The sequence below is a fragment of the Mus musculus genome, chromosome 1 (assembly GCF_000001635.26).
Source record: "Mus musculus strain C57BL/6J chromosome 1, GRCm38.p6 C57BL/6J".
Taxonomy (NCBI): Eukaryota; Metazoa; Chordata; class Mammalia; order Rodentia; family Muridae; genus Mus; species Mus musculus.
Window position 1 is genome coordinate 43,721,279 of NC_000067.6, and position 23,301 is coordinate 43,744,579.

Here is a 23,301-nt window from a genome sequence, read left to right on the forward strand (position 1 = left end):
TTTAGATTTCAGGGGCAGCCATGATGTCTCGTGGGTTCCTAGATGACTGTGGATGCACTTGATGCACTTGATATGAATGATGTTGCCACTGCCCACCTTCCTTGAGCAGTGGCGATTATACTAATGCATCAACAAACCCATGGAAGCTTCCTATGGCTTATAGGCTCACCTTCCTCATCTCTGTCACTCATCATCAGCCAAGATGCAAAATCATTATCAGAAAACTTCCAGAAATAAACAATGCATATTAATTGTACACTTATCTGATGAAATCTTGAGCCATCCTATCAAATCCAGACCAGAACATAAGTCATTTCTGTCTATATACATATGATAGCCACATTTGTCAGTCATTTGGTAGCTGTCTAGGTGATACACTGACTAATGGGACATCTTGGAGCTTATGAGTTTTGGGGGAGGGGGGGCTTAACCTTTTTTTTTTTTTAACTTAATACAAGTTTCTCAAAGTGCAGAAGCAATGATGCTGGCAAATCAGAAAAGGTAGAGAAGGCCTAAAGTTCTTCCTGGAAGTGAAAATATGGATGTTATCCACTGGTATGCACAGTATACACAGAGTTTCATGCTCTCTGACTTATTGGGAGAACTGCTTGGGTTTTCCATCATGGTCCTCCACCTCTTGGAGAGAGGCATCCAGGGAAAACAAGGGGAGGCTTCCTGGTGGGGAGAACTCTGAGTCTCATCTGAAAGTTATGTCCATCTGTTTTCAGAACTCTAATTCAGATGTTAAAAATTAAAGTGGAAGAGACTGGAAACTAGCCCTAGAGAAGTCTTCTTGTCTCACCAAAGACCCTTGCACAGAAAAAAGCTATTTCTTCTAGAGCCCACAGGCTGTCTCTAGGTCTCCTGACTCTAGATCTCACTCACACTTGGGCACTAAGGGGCCTGGTCCACTAGTTAGATCCTGGGCACAGATACTTATAACAAAGTCTGCTGGTAGATCCTGTGCTCAGACCACTTTGGTTAGTGAATTCTAGGCTTGAACATTAAGACATAATATCTTAACATTAAAAGGTAGTATCTGTCCTTAGATCCTCTACACGGACAGTCAGGGCAGGCTACTACCTGTGGGGTCCTGAACACAGATGTTAAATAGACCAGGCCTGCTTGTGGTGTCCTGGCACCTCTTCATGAGAATCTTTACAGAAGCCTTCTGTCAGCCTTCTACAATAAGAACTTTGTGTGCCTCAATACTTTTTTAGACTAAAACGAACTTTCTATCCCCACCTTTGGCTTCAGTTAGTCATTTCAAATGGCAAAAGTTAAAATTCCAGCATGGAAACTGTCTTAACCAACAGGAAGTGGTTTTGAGATCCCATCACTAAGCAGGCAGTTTAACAACAAAGTGCTTGGAGAACTGACTTAGCCAGCTGCTAGGGCAGGTCTGTGGCAGGGCTCTTCCCTCAGTCCAGTGAGCTTTGGTAACAAATTCCATATCCTTTTCTAGCATCAAATGTAGAAAAACAAAGATGCAGTCATATCAAGCAATCTCATTTATATAATACCTGCATAGTCTTGAACTGATACATTCTTAGATAGCCTCCATTTACTCTTCAACTATTCATAGTGGGGGTCTGTACAGTGATTTAGAGAAAGGCTCTCTTTAATCTTTTAATCTTGAAAACAGGTGAGGAGCTCTGTTTTCAAAGGACAAAAGAGAAATAGGGCACACAATGAAATCTATGGCGATCAGGGAAAGGATAGAGAGCACAAAAGTCTTTCAAGAAGAGAAAAGGAAGGATGCTGCAGCCTAAGGGGGAAGTAGGGAAAGCCTCTTGAGGAGGCGACACCTGAGCATGGCTTGAAAACATGGTGGGTGTGGCAGGTTTAAGAACCATAACCTCTTTGATATTCTCCCATTGACCCTTCACTAGATGCCATCAGTCCTGTGGTTCTTAAACCAACAGAACACAATGAAATTGATTTGTGCCAGTTTACAGGTTAAGACTTACAATCATGGCAGCTCGCTTTTCTTGTCCTCTGGAATACCTGTGCTTGCAATGCTCCTTCTGGGAGCCTAAAGTCATCAGGCTTGAGATGCCACAAGAGCACACCTCAGTGCAGTTCAGCTCCATCATGCCACCAGACAGATGAGTGTAGCTGTCCACCTTAGTCTCTCTACCAACCAAACAATATAAGTGATCTCTAGCAGCACTTCACAAGAACAGAAGAACCACCTGGCTGAGCCCAGCTCAGACTCCTGACGCACAGGACCAAGAAGCATAAAGAATATGGTGGTTCTAAATCAGTGTTTATGTGGGCATTGTTGAAGTAGTGCCTGGGAAGTGGGGTTCTGACTAGGAACAACGAGGAAACAATGTCATATCAGAAAATGACATTGGTGCAGGCAGACCTGTGGAGCTATGAAGGCACCTAGAATATATTCAGTAATTGAACAGGGGTCACATGCAGTCCTATATTCTATGGTTGTGGGATAGCACTAAGGTCCTGCATTTTAATGAATATTTGTAAATACATTCTGGAGAAGATTAGAATGAGGCACCATTGTCTTACTTTCTTAGGTCTGGTGTAACAGTACATTTTAAAATGAGAACCTTGTAAACAACAGAAATTGATAGCCCACAGTTGTTGGTGCTGGCACCTCCCAGATCAAGGCAACAGGAGAATGAGTCATTGTTGAGGGCTCAACTTTTAGTTTGTAGGCAGCACCTTCTCAAGCTGTCTTCCCATGGTGGAGAGGGGTGGGGATCTCTCTGGAGGCTTTTTATAAGGACCCACCTCTATTACCCTGGGGAGTAGGATTTCAGTATATGACTCTTTGGGGTATACATGCATGCAGACCTAGGTCCTATACACATATTACAACTGGAGTCATGGTGTGCATGTTTTCCTGACAAAAAGAATTTATTATAATTTTTTAAAAGGATTTTTTTTGTCAATAGAGATAGTCTTATTCATATATTAAGTAGACCTGATCCTTTAATTGCATGACTTCTTCCTGCAGAAACCTTTAAGGTCAGTGTCTTAGTTTAGGTTTCCATTGCTGTAAGGAGACCCTATGATCAAGCCAACTCTTATAAAGGGTACCATTTAATTGGGGTTGGCTTACTGGTTCTGAGGTTTAGTTTATTATCACTATAGCAGAAAACATAGCAGAAACCAGGAAGGCATGGCTCTGAAGGAGCTGAGAGTTCTATGGTTGGTTTGTTTGTTTGTTTGTTTGTTTGTTCGTTTGTTTGTTTTTTGGTGGGGAGGGGTGGGAAGAAAGAGTTTATTTCATCTTATATCTTACAGTACATTATAAATGGTGGTCAGAACAGGAAATCAAACATTAACTTGGAGGCAGGCACTGAAGAAGAGGTCATGAAGGAATAGAATTACTATCTTGTGCAGACTGATTTTTTTTTTACCGTTTTGTAATTTATAAAGTATAAGATATGCCTAACATCCAGTCCATCATCTTTGACAATTAAATCTATCCAATTAAACTCTATCATCTATCCTAACTTAAAAGTCTTATAAATCCATCTGTTATGTCCTAGTTTTGCTTGTATACCATCTGAAAACTATCTTCTCAAATATATTTTCTCAATGTTAAATAGCCTGGGTTGACTATGAGACTATAAATAATCTTTCATACCTGTCAGAAATCTGAGAACAAGCAACATTATCTGAAAATATAGGAAGCCTAACTCAGCTTCCAGAACTGTGACAAGTTGTAGAGAGAGCTGCCTACTCACACAGCTCCAGTAAGGCAGAAAGTTGGAGCATCAGTCCAACTGGGCCTTCTGGCCCAGGATCATCTGAAAGACCTTTGAAAAACAGGAATTATTAAGGGCTAGCTTATTCTGTCTCAGCAGAACCAAGCTGTCCTAACCTACAAATTGTGTCCTCTCAAGAACAGTACAGGTTTACAGGAGAGATAGGCAATTGCTGCCCAGTGGCCACCTAGCCACAATGTACAACCTCACCTGGAGGTGAGATGCTCAGCTGCTTCTTTGAATCCACAAATAGGAAGTTGTTAGGAGCATTTTTGTCTCAACAACAAAAGAATAAATAACATTAAATGTCACATTCTGTGGATTTCTGACAGTTTTGAAAACCAACTATCTATGTAAAGTAATCTGGACTGTTGTCCATTAACTACTCTTAGCTATTTCTAATTAAATTATCTGAAAACACCATAACAATAAACTCAGAACCATGAATTTGCTATTTGATCCTTAACTCACAGGCTTAAACATCTCAGATCAGTTTGTAATAACGTTATAGAAGGGCTGGGTCCAAGCCTTGTACTTTTAAATTTTTTGTATCAATAGAAGAAATTTATACTAATAATAACCTTGATTCTGTATCAAAACAAATTCTGTACCAAAATAAGAAACTATGACTTCAATTTAGTGACTATTGTAAAGATTTCTACCAAACGCAGTTATCAATCAATTGATACACAATCAATTCTAGCTCTTTCCTCCCTGAACCAATTATGATCATTTCAATATTCCCGAGAAAGAGAACTAGAATAACCACCTCTAGACCCCCATGTTCGGAGAACTGGGGCAACGATTCTTCATAACTTCTTCAAGATGAATATAAATGCTGAGATATCTTTGAAGGGGGTGAATGGTAGGAAAAATGGGAGAGTTGGATGACCTTAAAAAGGCCACACCAACGATTGTTTTAGTCTCTGACATCTGTGTCCTGACTGGATCCAGATGAAAGTCCAAGAGATCAGGAGTTCAAAGCAGGTCAGTTCAGCATGTCTGCTGATGAGACTCACCAAGGCTGTATATTCTGTAATATACAAATCTCAAAACAAAGTTTTAGAATCATCAAGATACCCTTTTTGTTTGATTCTCTGGAATCTAGTTCTCTGGGGGCCTCCCTTTGTCATATCTGATCCATATAACTCTGGAAGGTGTATAGACACTAATCACCTTATCTAAAAACACAAAGACAAAACCTTTCTCCCAAATCAGCATATCCTTGGGCCAGTAACCAGAAAAACTTTTATTTTGACCTCTCTCCCAGAGGAATAATATAACCATAAAACCCCAAATCACCCCCATTTTGAAAATTAAAACAATCTAAAACAAATGTAGTAAACTAAAATACTATATGTGCCCATTCTTAGTTTTTTTTTCTATTTTGCCATGCCAGGAAATTAACCCAAAATTCCCGTGGAGTCAATGTTCAAAAGAATATGAGTTATCCTGCAAGACTTCAAATCTTCCCTAAAACAAGTGTTTTCGTACAATCTCTCTGCTATCCTAAAAAATCTTTTGCTTATTGTAAAAACCTATTCTCAGGCCTTTTTCCTAATCTGTCATATCAGGAAAATCAATGCAAAATTCCTGTGAGCCCACATTCAAAGAATATGAGTTAGTAATCCTGCAGACCTTATTATACCATTTTTTAAAACAATTGACTCACACTTCTATCTATACCTGCTTATAAACAGGGAGCTTGTCAAACCAGGATTTTAACCCAAAATTTCCATAGAGCCTATGTTAGAAAGAGTATGAGTATCCTGTAAGACTTATTAAAGCATTATATTTTATACTATCTTTAAAGCAATTAATTCAAACTTTCACTAATATCTGCCTATAAAAAGCAGGTAATTTTTACTTGTTAAGCTCTCTGACTAGAGCAGCCATCCTGTTATACCATCTAACTATTATGCTCTCTACCTGGAGCCACAGACTTATCCTGTCTGTTAGTCTGTGTCTTTTTATTGGGGAATTGAGTCCATTGATGTTAAGAGATATTAAGGAAAAGTGATTGTTGTTTCCTGTTATTTTTGATATTATTTTTATGTTTGTGTGGCTATCTTCTTTTGGGTTTGTTGAAAAAGATTACTTGCTTTTTATAGGGTGTAGTTTCCCTCCTTGTGTTGGAATTTTCCATCTATTATCCTTTGTAGGACTGGGTTTGTGGAAAGATATTATGTAAATTTGGTTTTGTTATGGAAAATTTTGGTTTCTCCATCTGTGGTAATTGAGAGTTTTGCTGGATATAGTAGTCTGGGCTGGCATTTGTATTCTCTTAGGGTCTGTATGACATCTGTCCAGGATCTTCTAGCTTTTATAGTCTCTGGTGATAAGTCTGGTGTAATTCTGATAAGTCAGTCTTTATATGTTACTTGACCTTTTCCCCTTACTTCTTTTAATATTCTTTCTTTGTTTTGTGCATTTGGTGTTTTGACTATTATGTGACAGGAGGAATTTCTTTTCTGGTCGAGTCTATTTGGCATTCTGTAGGCCTCTTATATGTTTATGGGCATCTCTTTCTTTAGGTTAGGGAAGTTTTCTTCTATAATTTTGTTGAAGATATTTACTGGCCCTTTAAGTTGGGAATCTTCACTCTCTTGTATACCTACTATCCTTAGGTTTGGTCTTCTCATTGTGTCCAGGATTTCCTGGATGTTTTGAGTTAGGAGCTTTTTGCATTTTGCATTTTCTTTGATTGTTGTGTCAATGTTTTCTATGGTATCTTCTGCACCTGAGATTCTCTCTTTTGTCTCTAGTATTCTTGTGTCTGTGACTCCTGATCTCTTTCCTAGGTTTTCTAACTCCAGAGTTGTCTCCCTTTGTGATTTGTTTATTGTTTCTAGTTCCATATTTAGGTCCTGAAAGGTTTTGTTTAATTCTTTCACCCGTTTGGTTGTGTTTTCTTGTAATTCTTTAAGGGATTTTTGTGTTTCCTCTTTAAGGGCTTCTAGTTGTTTACCTGTGTTCTCCAGTATTTCTTTAAGGGAGTTATTTATGATCTTTTTTTTTTTTTTTTTTTTTTGGTTTTTTGAGACAAGCTTTCTCTGTGTAGCCCTGGCTATCCTGGAACTCACTCTGTAGACCAGGTTGGCCTCGAACTCAGAAATCCGCCTGCCTCTGCCTCCTGCGTGCTGGGATTAAAGGCGTGCACCACCACGCCCGGCTCTATTTATGTTCTTCTTAAAGTCCTCTATAATCATTATGAGATGTGATTTTAAATCAGAGTCTAGCTATTCTAGTGTGTTAGGGTATCCAGGCTCCCTGTGGTGCGAGAAGTGGTTTCTGATGATGCTAAGTAGCCTTGGTTTCTGTTGCTTATGTTCTTGCCCGTGCCTCTCACCATCTGGTTATCTCTGGTGTTAACTGGCACCTTGCTATCTCTGATTGTGGCTTGTCTCTCCTGCAAGCCTGTGTGTCAGTACTCTTGGGAGACCAGTTCTCTCCAGGAGGAAGTTGGGTATGGAGAACTGTGGCACAGGGTCATCAACAAGTTGCCTTTCAGAATGCTGGAAGGACAGGGTGCAGACAGAAACTGGAAGGATCCTGTCCCTGGCCATTCCTTGGTTCTTGTGTTCTGATGGCTCGGGGGGGGGGGGTCCCTTTTGGGCCAGGAATTTGAGCAGAAGTGGTGGTCTTACCTATGCTCACAGGCGTGTCCACACTCCTTTAAAAGCATTTTGAAGGATGCATTTTATTTTTATGTTATATGTATATTCATGTGCACCCATGCATGTGTACTACATACTTATCTGGTGCCCATGAACACCAAAAGAGGGCACGAGATCCCCTGGAACTGAAGTTACAGGTGGTTATGAGATGCTCTGTAGGTGCTGGAACAGAACTAGGGTTCCCTGCAAAAGAACAAGTAGTTTAACCTCAGAGCCAACTCTCTTTAGCCCCCTCCTTAAGCATTGTAAAGCAAACCTCTTACATTGCATCATTTTAACCATAAATCTTTCAGGCTGCTGTTGAAAGGGTGGAGGGCTTTAAAAGGGCACCCAGTTCCATTTCCTACACCTACAAAACGGCAATCCTGTAATGGAGCCTATTCCACTGTAACAGCTCTCTCGCCATCTCTTATGATGTGGTATTGGATCAAAGTTGTGTTAGATTGTCTCTCTGTCCTACATGGTGTGTCCTACAGAGCTTCCTTATAGAGTGCTTGGCTGATGGCACCCCAGAGGGTAAGGTCACTTCCCCTGCTCCTCTGTCACCAAATTATCTGTGAACCAGTAGTTAAGGCAGATGTCACTGCAGCATTCTAAAAGACAACTCATTGGGCAGCATTTGAAAAGCCCTGATGACAATGACACTAGGGTTGAATTGGCATCGTTCCGGAATGATAGCTCCTGAGAGTCTAGCCTGGGCACGAAGGAGATAAAGACCACAGGTGGCAAGGTGCTGAGCACAGGACACGGAGGCCAGAGTCTAGGTGGTAACACTACCAACATTTTTGTGTGCTCACAGCATAGGAGGCTCTCCACATTGACTTCTTACCTCAGCTCAGCAGATGCTGCAGCCTCCACTTTAGAGACCCACACATAGACAGACAAGTGAGTTCTCTAAATATTTGTGCAGAATGCAGAGAAATACTAAACCCTGTTCCTTTCCACTGTGCTCAGTCTTCAAGGGAGAAAAGGTTCTCACCACCAAGGCCAAGGGAAGGGCAAGAGGACAGGAAAGCTTCTGTAGTGGAGTTGCTCCCTGTGCCGTCTGAGACACGCTTCAGCATCCCCGAGAGTCGTTAAATAAAGTTCAGATTGCTATGTCTTACCCAACACCCGATGGATCACAGGTGACCAGCAGTATGCACTAGCAAGCTCCGAACTCTCATATACCTGTGACTCCCAAATCAGTATTTACATCCCTCCCAGGTTCACCTTTCCCTTCTTTTCCTTTGATGGCTAAACTCTGATTTTCTCCTGCCTGCTGGAGAAACCCTTCTACATGAGAAGGCCTCTCCCTGAGTGGCCAGACACTAAGCAGCTCTCCTTGATTTAAAACTGAGAATCTTTGTGAAGGAACTGAGCTCAGCTCAGACTGGGAAAAAGGCTCCAAAGCCAAGTTTCCATTCATCAATTGAAAACAGTTTTTGTCTTTCTCTACCAAACCTGCCGCTGGGAATGGAACCCAGAGTCCAGCATAGTGGTCAGGAAAACCCCCGGTTGGTCTTCTCTTTTGTTGAGCACACTGTTTTATGACCTCTCTTAGTGGTCAAGTGTGCTACTGAGAAAATGAGTGTCTTCTGCCTTCTTTCCAATTGCTCAACTGTCCCAGAATGAGAGTGTGCACAGTGGACACAGCATGTTCACTAAAAACTTTGCAAAAACACTTTTGCACTGCAGCGGTTTGAGTTGACATGTTTTTCCTGGATTGCAGTTCTGAACCCAGAATCTTTCAAAATATCATAAAAAGAGACCCTGCAGGAGCCAACCTTAACTACAGTTCAGGAATTAAGAACATTCCAAAGGCTACTTTAAAAGGCAAGGCCTGAGCCTGACGCCAAGGGCCTGGGTTGCTAGGGGAGGGTTGTGCTGCAGAGGAACGGCTCAGGGGGGCGTGCGGAAAAGAGGAGTGAGCCAACATTCTCTGTCCAGGCTGGTTGGGCTGTGCCTGGCATCAGTCTTGCCCTCTCCCCTTTGGCCACGCGGCCCTTCTCAGCGATTTGCAGCAGACCCGCAGGGCAGTGTGCCTCGGTGGCATTGAACTGAAGCTTGGCTCTCGGCCTGGCCTGCTGGCTAGTTGCCCACCCTGTGGGTCCCGCCCAGAGCAAGGATACTGGAGCTTTCGCCTGCCTCACTGAGCCTGGGTCTCCACTCCAGTCATCCCTCCAGCTACTTTGCAGCACTCTGTCGCCATGAGCACCTCGTCTGCGCGGCCTGCAGTCCTGGCCCTTGCCGGGCTGGCTCTGCTCCTTCTGCTGTGCCTGGGTCCAGGTAAGTGGAGGATACCTGGCGGAGAGTGCTGAGGGTGCTGGGGAAGGAGATTGGAAATGGGGTGCTTCATGCCTGAATATGATCCTGCTCTTAACCTGTACTAAACCAAGAAGACAATGGAACCGGGTCTAGTATTTTACACTCATGTAAGTCCCAATGAGTGCACTTGGGCAGGCAGTGAGGGACTCAGATTCAAAGAGAGCATAGTAGACTGAGGGGCAACCTTGGGCAAATGAAGTAAGGATCTGAAAGAACCACAAGAAGTGCTAAATCAGGGATGGTGGAGGCTTGAAGGGAGTATCATTCTGAGGCAGGACACACTGCTGTCTTTCTCCAATTCTTCCAATTTCTTCCAAATTTCTTCCAAATTCTTCCAATTTCTTCCAGGCAGTTTGGGGCAACAGAGCTGACTAAGAGCGTTCAGGCTGCAAAGCTGAGCAATGTTTAACTTTTTCTATTATATTCAGCGGAATTATTAGCTATTGTATTTCTACTAGCTATTATATTTAAACATTAAATATATCTACATATTAGCAAATATATATCTACTATATTTAGCTGAATTAACTGAAAATCCCCAGGTCTCTCTACATTAAAAGCACTTAAGCAGTACACCGTAAATACTATACCCAGAGCTCCACAGACTCTACCTTCTGAACCTGGAAAGTTCTTCTTTTGTGTGACCCTTTAGAGGTCACAAGTGAGTTCCTGTGCATAGGAACGCCTTTGAGGTTTATAACTCTGGGAGGCAGTAGGGTGACCCTAGGTTTACTGCCAAGAGAACAGTAGCTGGAAGACACCAAACTATTTACCTATCACCTGAGACTGGTGTTTGTCCCAGTGCGAAGGGGTGGCCATTGCCAGATGTAAATAGAAGACGCACTCAGTTTCTCTGTGTTTCATTTTTGCTTTCTCAGAGCAGGCATGGTAAACCTAACTCCAGAATGAGGGGAGGCAGGGTCACAGCATGAGAGACCATGAAAATAAAGGGGAGGTTGTTCTTATTGGAAGGGTGACTGGTGCAAATGACATCAGTACCCTCTTGTGAGCTAGCTTCGTGAACATGGCGTTAGGCCATTCATTTTCAACACTCATATTTTACGAGTTAATGCCAAGAAGTGAGGGAGTGGAATCCGTCACAGTATCAGCATCACTGAACTGAAATGTGAACTTTATCATGAAAGATAAAAATGCATTGAGTCTCAAAGATGACCTTTTCCTCGCCCCCTTTTATTTTATGTGTATTGGTGTTTGGCCTACACGTGTGTCTGTGTACTTCATGCATGTAGTACCTGCAGAGGCCAGAAGAAGGTGCTGTCACTCCGGTACTGAAGTGACAGAAGGTAGATGTGGAAATCAAACCAGGGTCCCCTGGAGGAGCACCCAATGCTCTTAGCAGAAGAGCCACCGTGGTCTCCATGCCCCAAACATGACTCTTCATGGCATCCAAGCACATTTCATGAAGAGAAGGATCACAGCTCCCTCTTGATTTGCCTGTTGTGGGTTTTCATCTTCAGAGTGAGACATCTTGAGACTCTGAATGTGTCCAGTCCCCTGTGTATTCTAATTCCAGGTAACCAGATTTGCTACATATGTGACTGCTTTTCATCACAGCCTGGACAGGACAGCTGGGGATGTTGGAGTAAGGGGGCTACAGTTCTTCTTTTGTTCTTTCCTCCTTTCCCCAAGCAGATTTAGTGTGATGTCCAATTGTATGTACTAATATACAGCTGAATGTACAGGGTTGGCATAGCAGCAGCATTCATAATTCATGGCTTGGAGCCTCTGCAAGCCTTTCAGTTGCACAGCTAAGATTTGCTGTGGTGGAGCTTTCATTCCTGAAGTACTCATGACTCACATTTGCAAGAAATTTCAGGCTTGCAGGAATAGCCTGAATCTCATGTCTCTTTCAGCATCAGACCACATTTCATTCATTAACCGTTAAGCACATCTACAGAAGGCAAACAGATGGAGGGCAGTGCTTAATTCTGTGTGTGCTGTCCCATGGCTTGTTAAAGACTGACAAATGTTAAGATATTCATGCATGTTAATATTAGAGCTGAGAATGTATCTGTCAGCTTTGGCAAATATTTTCATAGATTTCTTCATTGAGTTTTAAGATTTGGAGGGAAGTATGGCACTCAACAGCAGCCCCACTTTACTGGCTAGATAATCATTTTCCAGTAGCTTGGCCAGTTCTCAACTGTGTTGATTTATGCTCACATGCATTAATTCTTAATCAGGAATCTCCTAGAGGCACTTGCTCCATCTTTATGTGGTGGCCCAGGAACTGGAAATATTACTAACTTACTAGTTACTTTTCTATTGCTGAGATAAAATACTATGGCCAAGACAACTTATAAAATAAGACATTTAGAGTTTACAGTTCCAGAGAGTTAGAGCCCACGGTGATGGATTGAAGGTATGGCTGCAGGAGCAGCTGAGATCATCTAAAACCATAGTGGGAGGTAGGGCGTTTCCTTTCTCCAGGTTTCCTGTTACCTTGAACTGCAGAGATGTGGCCTGATCAGGATGATGACAAAGCAGAGAAGAGACAGTCAATTCTTTTTTTTTCCATTTTTTATTAGGTATTTAGCTCATTTACATTTCCAATGCTATACCAAAAGTCCCCCATATCCACCCACCCCCACTCCCCTGCCCACCCACTTCCCCTTTTTGGCCCTGGTGTTCCCCTGTACTGGGGGCATATAAAGTTTGCAAGTCCAATGGGCCTCTCGGGACAGTCAATTCTTGATAGCTGACTACACTGAACTCTGATGTTATTTTAAAACAGCCACATCACCATAGGTAGCCTGCATACAGACTACAGAAACCTCCATACTCTGATGCCTGCTACACTAACTCCTTAGCTCCCTGCCTAGCTCATGCCGGTTCCTCTGAGCAAGATGTCAGGACAATAACTGCTATCACTCATTCCTTAGCATGGCTCTTACAGACTCTTCTCAGGATATTTCTATGCTATCCATTCTCTAACATTAGGATGCCCAGATATTATCGTTCAGGCTAGAACACTTCTGAGAATGAGAGGAGGTGCTGTAAATCAAGACTCTCCTAGGAAAGCCCAGAAAGTGTTGCCACCACACCCATAAGATCACCAGGGAGGCACTTGGACAAGCTCTAGGATTTCCCTACTCTATCCAAGAGCATAGGCCAGGCTCTCTAGATGGTACTGCTATACTGGCATGCTGGCATGCTGCAGTGATGAGGCTGAGTGATGAGGCTCTGTATGGATTGACATAATAAGAGTGATGTGGATCTAGAAACATGGTGAGCATTAAGTGCACTAACACACACACACAAATATACACGGGCACACACACACAGTAAAACAACCAGGTGCTGACTCTTGGCTTTGAATATTGGCTATTTTTTCTCCTCAACAACATGGCAAATCATTTATGCAAGAGTTCTTACTAAAAAGATGTTTTTTCAGCCTTATGTATTGTTGACAACCAGAGTACAGGTTTTTTAGTTGATTTGAAGTGCTGAGGATTAATCCCACGGCTCATCATGCTAAGTGGGTGTTCACTGAACTAAACCCAGAACCCCAAATGGATATTCTTCATTTTCTTTTTTAATTTTAAAATTATTATACGGAGTAATACGTCTCATTTTGTCCATTCATTAAGTACTTTGGCCCTCTTCCTCTCCTCTTTTCTTACCCCCACTCCATATCTTCCTGGCGAGCCTTTCATCATTGCTCTCTGTAGACAGCCCCTTCCTATTTTCTTATCCCAAGATACATCTTTATTACTATGGTGGTTTGAATGAAAATGGCCCCCATAGGCTCATATAGTTGAATGTTTGGTCTCCAGTTGGTGGAACTGTTTGGGAAGGATTGTGGGGTGTGGCCTTGTTGGAGGAGGTATATCACCAAGGGTGGGCTTCAAGGTTTCAAAAGCCCATGCTATTACCAGTTAGCTATCTTTATCTCTCTACCTCCTGCTCATGGATTAGGGGTAAGTGCTCAACTACTATTCCAGCACCATGCCTGCCTGCTGCCATGCTGTCCCCCATGATAGTTATGGACTTATCCTCTGGAACTGTAAGCTCCCACTAAATGATTTCTCCTTTAGATTGCCATGGTCATGGTCCTTTGTCACAGCAATAGAAAAGTAATTCAAATAAATTACCCTCCAACCTTTTAAAATTTTTCTCCTTTATCTCTCATGGTCCCCCCTTTCTAGTTTTATGAACTATATCCACTCTGTATACATACATATAAAAGCACTCACATATAAATTAAAATCTGGGTTCAGCATGAGAAAAAGTATGTTATTTGTCCTTTTTTTTTTTAATTGTCAGCATGGCACAGCCTAGACTCACAAAAAAAACAAAACAAAAAACAACAACAGCAAAAAAGAAAGTCTCAGTTGAGTAACTGCCCTTGCTCTGTAGTCACGTCTTTTACATATTGTCTTGATTGTTAATCCATAGAGGAGGGCAAGACCACTGTGAGCAGTGACATTTCCTGGGAAAGTGATTCTGGGCTGTATAAGGGAACTAGCTGAGCACGGGCCTGAGGGAGATGGCCAGGGAGTGAGGCAGCAAAGGGTGTTCCTCCACTGTTCCTTGTTTAAGGCTCTTGAGTGTCTACGCTGACTTCCCTTAGTGATGAACCGAAACTTGAAGTGTAAGCCAAACAAACCCTTCCCTCTCCTAAGTTTCTTTTGGACATGTTTTATCATAGCAAAAGAAATCATACCAGAACACTCAATCTGGCTTATCTCACTTAACATAATGATGTCGAGTTTTATCCATTTTTCTGACCATAACATGATTTAGTTTTTCTTTATGGTTGTGTCTCTGTACCAGTTTCTCTACCTCCATTTATCTGTGAGTGGACACACACACACACACACACACACACACACACACACACACTGGTTCCATTTCCTAGCTATCGTGACTCATGTACCAATAAACATGAGGGTTCAAGTGTCTTGGTGCATTTTCAAAGTGTTCAACATCCTTGGGCACCAGGGAACTACCAATTAAAACAGAGGTGATTCCATCTTGCCCCAGTCAAAATGGCTATCATGAAGAGAACAAATGAAAGCATGTGCTGGACAGGATGTAAGGAAACAGGAACCTTTATTCACTGCTGCTGAGTAAACGGGCAATAGCCGCTATGGAAAATCAGTGCGGACGTTTCTCAGAGCACTAGAAATGGAATTGTTATGTGACCCAGTTATTCCACTTGTGAGTGTATACTCAAAGCAAGTTCTTAATTGCATTTGGACCCCTTTTGCAGATGTAAGCACAGATTTGTCCTTTTCTCAGAAACCCTGGATAGACTGAGAGGATAATAATCCTGAGGAGAAGACAGCACTACTACCTCACTGTGGCCTTCTCTATCCTAGCTTCTCATGGCAGTCCCAGACCCCTTTAAACGCTCTGTTTTTTACTTAGTGTTTTCTCTCCAGGGGCTTTGTGTCTACCCTTCATGAGACCAACTAGCCTGTGTACAACTCTTAGGTACCAGTTGGCCGAATAGATGGTGTACTCTTTCAGGCTAGACACACTATTTCCTATCAAATTATCAAGCTGATTAGTTAAACTCTTTAAAAACTAAACATATTTAACAGCTAATGCCCCCCCCCAAATAAAGCTTAAATGAAAGACATTTAGAGAAAGTTGCAAAACTGTACAGCGATTTTAAAGAGCCAAATTCCCAGGCTTGCCCTAGAAGGCTCACCTCTGCCTGGCTCTTTCTCATGGGGCTGCCTAGCCTGTATGGGTCTGCACCATGGGCATAGAGCCCACCCTGAGTCCAATGAGAACCATCTTAATATCCTTAAAAAAAATGTTACCTCTGAAATTCCCAGCTGGTTATTCCTGGAGGATTATGAATTTGGGAGGAGGGCACTATAGGATCTATTACACCCTGAAGATAATGTTTGCTGGAAGCTGCATGTGATAAGCAGGAAGACATTAGGACTAAAACCACTGTTTTAGTGAGAAAAGCTCAATCAGTAATGCCCTTGTCATCTATTCGTCTCTGTTATCAGTATTAGCCCTCGATACCATGCACTGTTTTTCTTGTATGGCAAGTATCCCCAAACCCATTAAATACTTTACTACGGAGCTGTTAAATCAGGACAGGGATCAGCAGCTCTTATTTACAACTCTGACTTTTGCATTCCATAAGGTGCAAAAATCGCAGGAATTACGGACTCTGAAACTGCTTTCTGTTTCTGTTTCTGTTTCTGTAGATGGCATAAGTGGAAACAAACTCAAGAAGATGCTCCAGAAACGAGAAGGTAGGTCTGCCTCAAGCGGGTAAGGATGTGTTCACTGGTAACTGCAAGCGGCAGAACAGCAATGATGACTGTGTTCATGGAGGGCTTGTATTAGGAATATGAGAAAGGCTTGCAGACCTGGAGGGCTTGTTCTGTGGGTATGTGGTGTGGCATTCTGCTAGGTAAGTATTATTACTAGTAAACATTTGCCTTCCCCCACCAAAAAACAACAACAACAAAAGCTGTCAGTGTAAATGCAGAAACAGTGTTAATTGAATTTTGATTATTTTATACTGGTGAAACACATCTAAAGGGTCTGAGGGCCCTAACCCTACCTGGTGGGGTGGGTATAGAATGGCACTGTTGAAGCTCTGCCTATCCAGTCAGCAATTAGGAAAAGGCATTCCCATGGGGAAACCTTTCTATTACTAATTTCTACTGAAAAACAAAACAAAACAAAAAACAAAAACGAAAAGGCAGTTTCTGAGTTATATGATAGCAACAAGGAGACATAGAAGTAAAATATTCTAGAAGTCAAAATGTGGGCTGTTGGTCACTGTTATCAGTTAGGTCAAATGGAACCATTGTGCTGTCTAGTGAACATCCTTTCTCTTCTCTCCATCTCCCTCTATAAAATTAGCTGTTGAAGAGATTAGAAAATGTGAGCCCCATTTCTGATGTGATAATCAACCATTTACCCTCCTCCCCCCTAGCTTGTAGTGGCGCCTGAAGAGGGAGTGAGGTGGGGAGGTTGGATGACAAGCAGGTACAGGGGAGTACGTTACACAATGTGCTGCATCACTGCAGGGCGGCTACAGCTCAGAACAACCCACTGCACATTTTATGAGCAACTAGAAAAGAGTTTAAAGCTTCCTAACATGAAGTGATAAGCATTTCAACGGAGGGAAATGCCAATGAACCCACTTTGATCCTTGCGTGTATATATAGCATACATATTTACAATTTCTATGTGTTAATTCAAAACACAGCGTAGTTAAACCACATTAAAATTCTAGTAATAGCCTGGGGCTAGAGAAATGCTCAGTAGTAGTTAAGAGCACTGGCTGCTGTTTTTTAAGTTTAGGATTTTATTCCCAGCATCCACGTGGTATTTCCCAATTGTGTATAACTCTGGTTAGGGGATGATGCCCTCTTCTGGCCTTTGTTGGTACTGTATGTACATGGTGCACAGACATACATGTAGACAAAACACCCATACACATAAAATACAAACCTTGTAAAACATAGAAGGAAAAATTTCTTTCAATAGTAAAGAGAATATTGTTTTCAAAAAATAATTCATTCTTTGTCTTTTTGGAACGAACCTTTTCAGGACCTGTCCCGTCAAAGACTAATGTAGCTGTAGCCGAGAACACAGCAAAGGAATTCCTAGGTGGCCTGAAGCGTGCCAAACGACAGCTGTGGGACCGTACGCGGCCTGAGGTACAGCAGTGGTACCAGCAGTTCCTCTACATGGGCTTTGATGAGGCTGTGAGTATACTTTTCTGAGGGAGAGCCTTGGACACTATAGGGCAGGCTGTGTGGGACAGAGGACCGGCCTGAGGGAGAGGGCCTGAGATGGTAGACTTTGCTTCTTAGTAGTGTGTTCTCTGTCGCTCTGTCAAAATATCAGAGTTCATGTTTAGCTTGTGGTTCTGGAGGTCTGAAGTCACAATCTGGCTCTAGTAAGAACATCTTGGTACACGGTGTCATAATAGCAGGAGCAAGTGTTAAGAAACTGTGACATAAAAAGCAAGAAGCAAGTCTAAACTTGTTATATTAATATTTATTTTTCATATAATTTTTTTTATTATCTGCTTGTTTATTGAGACAGGATCTCATGTAGCCTAGCCTGGCCTCAAACTTGTATACAGTCAGGGAAGACCTTGAACTTCCTAGTGCTGACATTATGGGTGTGTATCAGCACACCCACTGACCTTCACAACCGCCAGTCCTTACAAGAACTCACCCACTGTGAAACACCACAGCATCAGTCCTTTCAGTAGGTAAAGCCTTCATGACCTAACTACTTTGCACCAGGGCCTCACTTCTTAAAGGCTCTCCAGCAATGCCATACTGGGGACCAAGCTTCTAGCTTCTAGAAGCACACAAACCATAGCCAAGCCACAGGGCTTTTTATTCCAAATGTGTGGGCCCACTCTTCACTGCATGCTAGCCATCCAGGTGGAGAGGAGGGACCCAGGGAATCTGTGAGCCAAAAGGCTGCATCTAGCTTCCCGAAGAATCTTATTTTCCTAGAAATGCCTTCAGCCCTGCTGTTCAGTTTCAACTGGGCATCCTCAAAACAACTCGCTAAATATTACCATCTTTGCCCAGAATCGGCTGAAACAACAAGGTGGGTATATGGACTCACGAAGACCATAAAGGAGAGGTGGTTCTTGCAGATGTTTAGGGGAAATTGCATCGGTGCACTCACGAGTAAAGCTGCTTTGCAGTTCATATGGGCCAGGAAGCCCCAGTGAGCAAAATCAGCAAGTTAACTATCTTATGAGACTATTTCAGGTCACGTCATTGTCTGGGCTACAGGGACAGGCAAGAAGGGAGCAGGACAGGCACTCTAGATGCCACTCACCAGAGACCATCCACAGAGTGGCTGAGGAGTCCAGGGTAGACCTCAAAGCCTGCCTTCAGGCTGCAGGGAGCATCTGCAGCGGGCAGCTGAACATGTTTGCATGTTCATGAACATGAGACTCACAGAGGGTGTTTGACGTACTATGCAGGGTAGAAAGGCCCCCTCTCATTAGATCAAACCATGTGACTGCACCATCCCCTGCCTTCCCATCCCTAGCTTCTACACATGCCAGTCCCTTCCCTACTCAAGTAGCTCTTCTTTTGCTGTGCAAGTAGCTACATACTTAAGCTAGACTCTATGTCAGGAGTGATTTGAAGTACTTAAAAATGACTTTATTAAGCATTTTTCACAACTCAAAGGACATCACTGCGTCAATTGTTCCTTTCTTAGGTCCATGTTCTCCCTGGTGGGGTTACTGGGAAACAGGTGGGCTCAGATGAAGGGTCCTTACCACAGTCAAGTTACACATCTCCAGTGTCCTTCAGAAGGACACCCATGTTCTAGAGTCTTCAGCATCTTGTCTTTGGAATATTTAAGCACATATATTTATTTGGTAGATGAGAATGTTATATCATCTTTTGGTAGTTTGTATCTCTGTGATGACCACCATTTAATAGCTATTAAACTTTTAATATGGGTAAATGGCTAAAACATAATGTCTGGTAACAAAAATCTTAAAAAGACAAGGACTGAGAACACTATAATGAGTTAAGTTTACATTAAAAGACCACAAGAAGCTATGCTCAGATGCCATGAGTGGTGTTCTTTTCACTGGAATAGCACCATCCCTCTTCACCTTTGCTCCTGTCCATATTCAAACTTGAACTTGTCTTATATATTCATAAAAGATCTTAAAGTGTATCTAGAATACACATTTGATCCTGAAATCTCAAACCTAATAAGAAAATAGGCAGTAAGATCATTTTACTCTGACCCCAAAATGTGGTGCTGTGAAAAAAGTCTAAGGCTAAAGGCACAGGGAGGTAAAAATGTGTGTCTTCCTCCTTGGCACACAGGTTGTGGGAGGCTCTGACAATGATGGTCTTGAGCAGCAAACAAATGAGGTATCAGAGTCAAAGGCCCAGGGTGAGGGGTACACAGGAGGGGACCTACCACTAAGCCAAAGTAGGCTCCAGAGCCCCATTTCCTGGCCCCAGCATAGGGTTTTCAGTCTCGGGGTCTTCAGGATAGATTCTCCTCTGTCTATGGTAAGTTGGAATCACTACAGTTTAAACTGCCTCCAGCACACCTATCTCACCACCCCTTATGTCAGACACATGGTCAAGGGACAACTGGGAGCCCTGACTCTCGCAGCTTTCCCGGAGAGTCTCATCCCACACAGCACTCACCTGGGGAAAAATCCAACTCCAGAATCCAGAGTGGTTCCCAGTGAATGCACACTGCTTTACATTTTCTTAACACAAAGATAAAATGTCCAAGTCGGAATTGAACTGTATTTAGTATTCCTAGCCACTCCACTAAAATGAAAATGTATTCCTGAGACCCAACCACTAGAAAATTCAGTGTAAGAGCCTAGTATGGCGCTAGGGAATCTGCATGTACCAGTAGCAGTGGTATTCAGGGGCAGGGTCTCACAGCCATTGCCTGCAGTCCTAACTGCACAAGCCTTTCCCCATCCAGTCTGTCTTGGTCATCTCAATGCCTCATCCTCGAACTAGATCAATAAGTGAAAGTTGTCATCACCATCCATCTTGGATTTTCACCATCCCTTCAGAAGCATTCTTCTCCCTCTTGAAAAGGCAATTTATAGCAAAAAGCAGTTGCTGGAGGTGGTCATACAAACCACTGGTCCTTTTCTTTGCCTTTTAAGTTTTATTAACAGTAGCTCTCTCCTTTCATAATTATCTCCAATAGACTGCAGGCTTCTTGTAAGCCAGGACTCTCTCGCTTGCTTTGAGCATCTTCCAGTGTCTTCATGGGGCCTGACACCCACAGCCCACTTCACAATCCTGTGCCTGTGCACACTCAGACCAAGAACATGCATGAGGTGGCCCAGACGTACTGCCCCAGAGCTGAAGGTGCCAGTGGTTAACTTAATTCCTTTGGCAGGTCAAGCGCGGGATAAGGAGGCATCTACCATAGCAATGTGGATGATAGTGAGAGCCAGCCAGGCTGTTACTGCATTGGGCAGATGCACACTTTATTTACCTTGTAAGGAGAAAAAAGGCTCAGGTATAGAAGATACCGTGGCACGGTGGAAATTATCAAAAGCACAGGCACAGATTTCTTTAGTGGACATACTGGTATCCTAAGATCCTGGATTGACCTGTGAAGAAAACATTGTAACGAGCAGCTGTCCTGCTATGATGTTGATTCTCAATCACTGAGAAAAGCCACAGTTTCTGTGTGTTTTTGAGGATTATGTGTCTTCAAAACCATCCTTTAACATTCTCTTTTTCTACAGAAATTTGAAGATGATGTCAACTATTGGCTAAACAGAAATCGAAACGGCCATGACTACTATGGTGACTACTACCAGCGTCATTATGATGAAGATGCGGCCATTGGTCCCCACAGCCGGGAAAGCTTCAGGCATGGAGCCAGTGTCAACTATAATGACTATTAAGCTTCCTGAGGTGCCCACAGAGCTTGTGCCTGCTTCAGTAGGCCTTCTCTACCTATACCACGTGACCATCAGGCTAAAGGAAAGAATATAAGTGCTTTTTGCATTTCATGCATGTGCTTAACGATATGTCTCACTTAAAAATAGAAATAAAAGCATTTAAAAAAAGAGAGAAGCATCAGAATTCACTTGGGAGAAAACTGAGCCATGACAATTCTAATCGCCTCCATTTTTGAAGTTAGCACATCATCTGAGGGCCTCTATATTTTCTTCCAGGAATTCTTTCAGCATCCATTCAGGGCAGGAGTGAAAGCCAGGGGTATCTGTTTGTTAAAATGCAGTTTGTACTAAATGCAAAATATTGCTTCAAAAGGAAAATCCAGTTGGTGATGAATTTTAGTGTTAAGAATGATCTGGAAAGCTCTAACCAGCAGTGAGGGGCTTTCTCTGCTCTGGGATGCAGGCCAGAGCAGGGTCTATTTAACAAACCATGCAGAAAGGGAGCAAGCACAAACTGACCTGAAGTTTAGTGCATCTCAGAATCACACTTACATAAAATTTTTAATGTGCTTCAATCAACCCACAAAGATTTCTTAAAAGCTACTTGGTATTTCCCATTGAGTTTAAACAACCTGAGTGAAAGAAAAGAGAAGTGTATTGGGATGGGAAATGGAGAGAGAGAAAGAGGAGGGATGGAGATGGAAGCTGGGGAAGAGGGTCAGGTGGTGTAGCCTGCGTTACACCCAAAGGCCTGTAAGGATGGAAAGGCATGGACAACCTGGAAAGAGCCTTTCAGAATGAGTGTCATATTTTGGTGGATCACAGCACTCTCTGACAGCATAATGAAAATGTGTTACTCTTTTCTGAAAAATTATATGCTATTTTTCATATGATCCTGGAACACTGTGACTTAAAAATCCAGGTAGTAAATAACTTCTTAACAGAGTCTTGCTTTCAGGATGAAATATTTCTGAGCAGTCATAAGTGAAACAAGACTTATGTAAATAAAAATGTGTGATACATCTATACCATCTAAGGATTCCTATTTAAAGCCAGGTGTGGTGGCTCGTGTCTATAACCCAGCACTCTGGAAGCTGAATAATGAAGATTGCTTGAATCCTAACAGTGTGAGACATTGCCTGAAACAAATGAAAAATAAGTCTTTAGCAATTTCTAGGTATCGGTTTCAGTGGGCTTTAATACACTTTCATTATTGCTCAACCATCGCCACGATCAACTCTAGAACATTCCTATCACCCCAAACCAATTAAACACCAACTCTCCATGCCGCCTCCCCGGGTCCTGGCAAACCTTGCTCTTTTTCATGTTTTAATGTATTTTAGTTATCACTCACAAGGATGGGGATTTTTGTGATCTTTTCACAAACACGATCACTTTTCTTTTGTTCACCCTCTGACCTACCTCAGATCCCTTCATCTCCCAAATTGCCTCCGTTCCCATGTCTCACATGTTTACATTGCTAAACCAAGATCCTGCAAGAAAGAAAACATATATTTGTCTTTTTTTATCACCACATTCCCCCATCTCCCTCTCCCTTTAGTCTGCTTTCTAATATATATGTTCCACTATGAGAGAAAACATCCAATATTTATCTGTGTCTGCCTTATTTTGTGTACCACAATCACCTCCAGTTCTATCCATTTCCTTGCAAAACAGATAATTCTGTTTATGTGTGCATGTGTGTGCAAATATGTATAGCATACTAGTATGCAAATATGCATATGAGTGTGGGGCCATCAATCAATGTTGGGTGTCTTATTTGGTTCATTTCCACCTTCTGTGTTTGTTTTTGTTTTGGGTCTTTTTTTTACACAAAATGTCTTGGCAACTTGTTTATTGATGTGATAATACACTATTGTACTGGCTGGTTTTGTGTGTCAACTTGACACAAGTTAGAGTCATCAGAGAGGAAGGAGCCTCAGCTGAGAAAATGCCTCCATGAGATCCAGCTGTAAGGCATTGGCTCAATTAGTAACCAATGGAGGAGGGCTCAGCCTGTTGTAGTGCCATCCCTGGCTGGTGGATATAGGTTCTATAAGAAAGCAGACTAGCAAGCCATGTGAAGCAAGCCAGTAAGCAGCACCCCTCCATGGCTTCTGCATTAGCTCCTGCCTTCAGTTTCCAGCCCTGCTTGAGTTCCTGCCCTGATGGACTG

The 23,301-nt window shown here is 42.4% G+C and overlaps 1 protein-coding gene across 1 annotated transcript; it reads left to right on the forward strand.

Annotated features, from left to right (window-relative positions):
* Positions 1-9,323: 9,323 nt before the first annotated feature.
* Ecrg4 (ECRG4 augurin precursor) lies at positions 9,324-21,286 on the forward strand. The gene is made up of 4 exons (NM_024283.3): positions 9,324-9,685; positions 15,922-15,969; positions 17,282-17,439; positions 20,967-21,286. The coding sequence occupies exons 1-4, from the start codon at positions 9,607-9,609 to the stop codon at positions 21,126-21,128; spliced, it is 447 nt and encodes a 148-aa protein (NP_077245.2). The 5' UTR covers positions 9,324-9,606; the 3' UTR covers positions 21,129-21,286.
* Positions 21,287-23,301: the final 2,015 nt, after the last annotated feature.

Coding starts and splice junctions, on each gene's coding strand:
- Ecrg4 (NM_024283.3), top strand. CDS start 9,607: ATGAGCACCTCGTCTGCGCGGCCTGCAGTCCTGGCCCTTGCCGGGCTG. Junction 15,970..17,281: donor GATGCTCCAGAAACGAGAAG/GTAGGTCTGCCT, acceptor GAACCTTTTCAG/GACCTGTCCCGTCAAAGACT. Junction 17,440..20,966: donor ACATGGGCTTTGATGAGGCT/GTGAGTATACTT, acceptor CTTTTTCTACAG/AAATTTGAAGATGATGTCAA.